Source organism: Olea europaea, unplaced genomic scaffold, assembly GCF_002742605.1.
Source record: "Olea europaea var. sylvestris unplaced genomic scaffold, O_europaea_v1 scaffold2790, whole genome shotgun sequence".
Taxonomy (NCBI): Eukaryota; Viridiplantae; Streptophyta; class Magnoliopsida; order Lamiales; family Oleaceae; genus Olea; species Olea europaea.
The window spans coordinates 44,365-50,855 of NW_019246377.1; the positions used below are offsets into that span (position 1 = coordinate 44,365).

A 6,491-nucleotide genomic window follows, 5' to 3' on the forward strand; every position below is an offset into this window, starting at 1 on the left:
TGACTAGTGGGCTACAATTATGGAAGAATCATTATTCATTTTTGGCTCTCTGATTTCGATTCTGCTCATTCTCTCTCCTCTCTGTGAAGAAACCCTTCCTCTTAGTGATTAGGGCTTGATTTCTTGAGGTCCTTTCAGAAAATAAAATCTGTAAAAACTGTGTAATACTATAGAAACAAATGTTCCTTTGTGGAACGTGATTTGCCGTGTGATATGCACCTGATTCTAAGTGATTCAAGAGAAGACAATTCGGGCTTTTAGTGAGATCTTCTTGATCCATTTTGATTCCTTTGTGGAATAGTGATTGGCTGTTGTTGTTCTTCATAAGATAAGTCTCTGTAATTTATTTCTTTGTAATTTCTGGAACGAATCTTGTAAACTTGCTGCCTGTTTTTGGGGCTTTATAGTGCAATCAAACTTTATTCAGTTTAATGGATGCCCAATAGGGGTTTAGGCGTTAGAAGTGGTCGTCGAACCTCTAGAGCTTTAGTTAAAAAATCTCTGTGTTGATTTTCTTATTTCTGCACTTTACTTACTGTTGTATTGTGGTTTTGTGAATCCTTATTAATCTTGGATACTCCTCAAACTTTTCAGTGGTGTCAGAGCAATCATGGACTTCTGGAGCATCTCTAATTCCTGTGAGTTGATTGGATTCTGAAACTTGCTTCAAATTGCTGTAAACATTGGCTAGTGGAAATTAAGTTTTATCAAACTCATTGGTGAGATCTTTCCTGCATTTTGTAACAAATTTTTACAGTAGGGTCTCCTAATTTTTCCCTTCACTAATAAAACCTATTGTGGCTAGTCTCAACAATTTGGGACCATAAAGCATAGTTGGAACCATTCAACTTAATGTTGATTGGGAGGCGGGACAGTTGAGAAATCAACAATCAGTGATATTGATGAGGTCTGGACACTAGTCAAGACTTATATCGTCTTGGTGGTCAAATTGTCCATAATGGATTCAGTCAAGATGTCATGGTGTAGGGTTGGTTCAAAAGAGATCATGGATTTCGAGTAGCCTAGTTCCTTTTTTTGTTAAGGGTAGAGTTGAGCAGGAAAACTAATACCATGCTCTGGTACCATGTCAAACAGAGATTTTGTGAAACAGGGATTTTCAATTACTTTACCGAGAATAAATTACATAGCTATAAAGATACAAGGAGGAGTTTTAGGAATCTATTCTAGGCTATGCATTATCTATGGCTAATTCATGTTTGACCCTCTAAGCGTGTGATTTTATAGTTAATTGATTCCTTTGATCTTGCTATTTACAATTAATTGTTTCTTGCATTCTTGCTATTCTAATTACTCAAGCCAACACAAACCTCATTCAAGTTAACCATTAGCTCTCTGACATTTTTACATCAAGATAACCCTAATGGATCACAAGCGTCCTGAGGCAATCGAGGTTCTCCAAGCTAATATGGTTCAAATTGAAGGGGCCCATAGTGTTGGTTGGTACGCCCTATGATGGCGACTCGTCGGAAAGTCATCCATTATGGCGAAATTAAATGTCTAGAGATATGGACAACATGAATTTTGAAGCTCACTACAACAAAAATAGCCTTTTGCAATGTTAAAAAAACGTTGTTGAAGACCTTTTGTAACGTTTGAATGTATGTTGCAAACCTCAGTGTTTCTATAGAGCGGAAGGATACGGTAACATTTTTTAAATGTTGCGAAAGACTTTTGGCAACATTTAAAAAAACTTTGCCATAAACACTTACAGCAACGTGTTTTAAACTTTGCCATAAGTGTCTACAGCAACGTTTAATAAAACGTTGTTGAAAGTCTTTCGCAACATTTAAAAAAAGTTGCCGTAAGTGTTTCGCAACAGTTTTTTTTACACAGTAATTTATATAAATTGACTCGCAAAATTGAAAATGACAAATTATGGAATTTTATAAAAAATTATAATTTCATTACAAATTTTTGAATACATAATGTGAAGCATGACAATATTCTCCAATACACTTGAATACATAATGTAAAAAATGCAAGCATGCTATTGAAAAACATAACCAACTTCTCTTCATCTAATTCATATCGAAATTAATGATATTTCTACATCACTAGTGGCAGCAATGTAAGAAGTTACATCTTTCTGACTATCTTTAGAATCCGAAAGGGGCATATTGTAGAGAAACGTGGGAAAGGAGTGGATCAGGTGCAGGTTCACTCCCATTAATCCAACCACTCATTGAATATGAACTTAGTTCTCTGATGTCTATAATAATGTGGATATGTTACTCCAAAAGCCGAATTTTTAAGTTTTTTTTCCTCCTCTAAGATAGAAAAAAGAGACTGTCAATGCTCAACAACAAATATGTTCTAATTAAACTACCTTACAAGGTTGCATGACTTTATTATTCTGGATTAGTCTCTGCATTTACTGACCATGAACTTTGGTGAAGATCTTGTAGCCTATCCGCTCTGGAACAGTGGGATCTCCATGTGCTCTGCATTTTGAGCGTCCTTCACCTCTAATAAGCTCCTTTATCTTGAAACACAAGAATCAGGAAAAAAATTAATTCCACAGATTGTTTTTTTTCGGTATGTTGACCACAAATCAATGAATTATTTAGAAGCATTGATCCGTTTAAGCCACACAGATCTCCAAAGACTTCAAAAATGCTCATGAACTGTTCATTCTACCTCATTTTTGAGGTACAAATATAAACATAACACAGATTTATAAGGCATTTCATTAAATAGCTCTTTCAAGGAAATGCAACTGTGTGCTCATGCAGTTCTCTACTAGTGAAATCAGTGAATGCCAGCCCTATCAAATTATTTACACGTGTAGATGTTGGTCATTTAGATACAAATAAAAAACTGTATTTCAGTATAATATAATGTCTGCCCTAAGATTAAATGACAAATATAAAGAATAGGTAAGGTAAAAATAAATTTACATTTAGTCAATGGATTGATTCCTAAATTACATTGCAATCCCTAGGCTCCCTACCATTATGTGCCTACTGTCAAACCTATACTTGTTTATCTCAACCTTGTCTTTCTACACACTTCAATAAAAAGAATACTGACTGCAAGTCAACTCATTGCAACACGTGGATCACAACTATTCTCGCCTCTTACATCTACTTTGAGAAGTTGGGGAAGAATCACCACTTCTTCTTATTGCTTTAGCAAGCATAGCTACTGATTTAAATGTCAATACTGTTACTCCAAAGAGAAAGGTTGACAGAGGTGGGTGAAGGAGGAGGCACATCAATCCTACTTCATTGACCACCACTGATCTTTTTCATGCCACTGGCATCAAATGTATCCAAGCCTTCTGTCACACCAGTTATCACATATTTTGTAGTTTTATACTTCTCTCCAATGTGAAAAAAGGGGATGGCATGCTGTGGTGCATAAATGAGCTCACAAGAAGAGGCAGCACCATGGAATTTTCTAAGAGGGTTGATATTATGTAAAACAAAATCTACCTTCCAGACTCTGCCTAATCCAAAAGAGAATTTGTTTGATGAAAATAACACAATGGTAAGAGGGCTACGACCCATTCAAGAATGTTCATATAATTCAGTTTTGAGTGTGTAGAGCAGAAGTGTAAGCTAAAATAGACATATACAATAGAATTATGATGCTACTCCAATTTCAGAACAGAATGATCAAAATCAAAGGAAATATGATCAGAAAAATGGGCCAGGATCTCCCATGTCAAACACAAACAAATAAATCATCGTTTAATTGACAAAATCTCGCGAAAAATTAGGAGCTAGAAAAAGAAAATTCAAGAACCCAAAAACTTGCACTGTTAAATTCAAGCTACATTAATTATACATTAAACCTTTTCCCTCTCGCCTTTCTACACTCTAACTAGATATAAAGTGTGTGAAAAATATGAAATTTCAGAAACTCGGTGCCTTCAATTCCCCAAGTTTTCTTCTTTTCTTTAAAATATGTCCTAATTATCAGTAATTACTCAAAACCACTACAAATTCAGGTTATAGCCAAATAAACAGTGCTTGAAGCATAATTTTTAAGCTGAATCAACTATAAAAAACTAATCAGCAATTATTCAGCAAAACCTCACGAAAAACAATTATTTTGAGCAAGAAAATAAAAAAGCAAATTCAAGAACCCAAAACTATAACTGTGAAATTAATCAATTATCCACACTTGATTTATTAAGTCTGGCATCTTGGAGAGTAGAAAACTTCTTAGTTGAATGAACTCCAGCAGCCCACAAATCAAAATCCATTTCCCCCACAGTTTAAATCAAGAAATATTAGGAATTCACTAAAAAGTAAAACAAACGCACTTTTTTTTTTTCACAGAATGAACAAGAAAATTAATATTTAGATAGAACTTGAGTGCGGTTTAGGAATCAGAATCAATGGGCTTCACCTTCTTCTTCTACGATTGAATCGTTGGTGGAAATGTAGACTCGAAGGACAGCTGCCGGCTGCCGTGTCTCGAGAAGTTCAAGGGCTCGAAGGCATCTAGGGGTTGAAGGTGCTGCGTGACCTGTGTATAGGGCTAGAACGTCAGAGGCCGATGGTCAGTGGTGGGAGGTGGCAAGATGGAGAGGAGGAGAGTAGGGCCGGTACTGAGAGTTTAGAGGCTCTACGTTTAATTATTATGAAACCAATTACGAATTCCCTCCAAACAAAATTTATTCTGCAAGTCTAACAATACGTAAATATTTAAATAATTAACACTTTTATATTAAAAAGAAAATTTTTTACAATTCAAAAGATAGATTAACAAAATAAAACTTCTTTTGCAGTGGTAGTCAACTGTGTATTCATAGGAAAGTAAAGGAAAAAGAAATGAAAATCGAATTCACCAATTCCCTGTGTATACATAGGATGTTAAGACATACCTTAATCAAACCAATGCCAGTAACATGATCAGTATGTACATGAGTAATTATTGCATATAGACGTTTCAAACCCAATTCTTTCACAAGGGAAAGATCCCTATCCACTGTCTTCTCAACTGGATCAACCAACTGTACGAAGAAGGAAGTGCGTCAACGTACTCTCAGGCCAAATGCTATAAGTAAATATTATGCACATAACTCCCCCCCCAGACTGCTTTCTTCTATGTTTTATTAACCTACCTAAACTTTTATAATTTTAGATTTTAAACAGGATTCTAAAGTGATAACTATGAAAAATTTTGAGTGCGAATCAAGAACCGAAATGAAGAAAACTCCGTAAAAGTGTTAATCAAGAACCTAGTAATTTTGCTTTATCTGTGATTGTCCAAGTGAAACAAGCATATACACACGAGAGAGAGAGAGAGAGACTTCAATGAAACCACTTGCATTTCACAAAAGCTTTCAATATTTATAAACCCTTTGAATGTGATTAAAGAGCAAAACTTTTTCAAGTGCAAACCAAACGCATTTTAAAATTCACTAATTAATCCAATTTTGCCGAACCCTCTTACAGTAAAAACACAATTAAACATTCAATTCCTATTAAAAATAATTTAACAAATAAATTAATTACTTACTAAGGCTGGTTTATCAGGGTGAGAAGCATTGGCACAAAAGGTAAGTGTAAGTAGAAGATTCCATCTCAAATAGCTGGTAGAAAAGCAATTTGACGGAGAACCAGACGATGTCGCAGAAGACGATAACCCCATTTGTGATTGGAACTAGTTAATTCTAATTACAAGAGCAGAAAATGTATGAACTTTTGCAGTAATAATAGACTGTGGTCTGTGGAGAAGAGTAGACGATTGTCGATTGGAATGAAATTAGAGAAAGGCGGTTCGTTTGCCTATTTTATGCGCCGATTTTTTTTTTATTAAAAGAGGGGACCGTTGTGGGCTAGAGGCCCCCTAAAATGTGAGGCCCAAGGCAATGGCCTCACTTACCTTGGGCCAGGGCCGGCCCTGGCAGAGAGACGAGAGCTGTCGGTTGCAAAGAGTGGGAGTAAAATTTGTGGTTTGAGTTTGCCTATTTTTTTCCTTTTGTCTCATCTATTATTGGTCCAAAAAGAAAATGTTTTCTACAATGTTTTATAAATGTTTCGAAAGACGGCATTTTTGCAACGTTTTATAAATGTTACGAAAGATAAAGCTTTTTGCAACGTTTATAAAGCGTTGCGAAAGACCAAGCTTTTTGCAACATTTTAGTCTTTCTTAACGTTTTATAAATGTTGCGAAAGACAAAACTTTTCGTAACACTAAATTAATGTTGCAAAAATGTGATATTAGCAACATTCACTTAAAAAATGTTGCTTTCAACCTCATCGAGCAGCTGAGACAAACCATTAGCGAGGGCGCCCGAAGCAGCTTAAACATCTTGCTTTTGGGAACCTCTTTTCTTAAAGAAGGAATAGCTCTGCTCTTTGGAGGGAGCAGCAGGAGCAATCGGCGCCAACGGGGGGCTAAGCTAGCAAGGCCTCACATATGCGAAGGCTCACCTTCTCAAGAAGAGATGGGAAAGGAAACATGTTCAATATCATTTGATTGAATGGTTGACCCAACCCTTTCGGATAGGCCCT

General features: G+C 35.8%; 1 protein-coding gene across 4 annotated transcripts; it reads right to left on the bottom strand.

Annotated features, from left to right (window-relative positions):
* Window positions 1-1,887: 1,887 nt before the first annotated feature.
* Window positions 1,888-5,755, bottom strand: LOC111383933 (persulfide dioxygenase ETHE1 homolog, mitochondrial-like). 4 transcript variants are annotated; one of them, XR_002700821.1, is made up of 5 exons: window positions 5,494-5,755; window positions 4,856-4,984; window positions 4,378-4,658; window positions 2,401-2,503; window positions 2,271-2,288 (listed from the first exon to the last, which is right to left on the bottom strand). XR_002700821.1 is itself a non-coding variant. In XM_023008126.1 (4 exons), exons 1-4 carry the CDS (start codon window positions 5,623-5,625, stop codon window positions 2,188-2,190), a joined length of 465 nt encoding a protein of 154 aa, XP_022863894.1. In that variant the 5' UTR covers window positions 5,626-5,752; the 3' UTR covers window positions 1,888-2,187. The 4 variants fall into 4 exon arrangements, 1 of the variants encoding a protein (XP_022863894.1); XM_023008126.1 differs by lacking the exon at window positions 4,378-4,658 and having other exon boundaries at window positions 1,888-2,288; window positions 5,494-5,752; XR_002700820.1 differs by having other exon boundaries at window positions 2,154-2,503.
* Window positions 5,756-6,491: the final 736 nt, after the last annotated feature.

Bases quoted from the DNA above. Each gene is read 5' to 3' on its own strand.
- LOC111383933 (XM_023008126.1), bottom strand. From the start codon at position 5,625: ATGGGGTTATCGTCTTCTGCGACATCGTCTGGTTCTCCGTCAAATTGC. The intron at 4,985-5,493 runs GTAAGTAATTAA...TTCTTCGTACAG, and splicing joins ACCCTGATAAACCAGCCTTA to TTGGTTGATCCAGTTGAGAA. The intron at 2,289-2,400 runs GTCAGTAAATGC...TTTCTATCTTAG, and splicing joins GATCTTCACCAAAGTTCATG to AGGAGGAAAAAAAACTTAAA.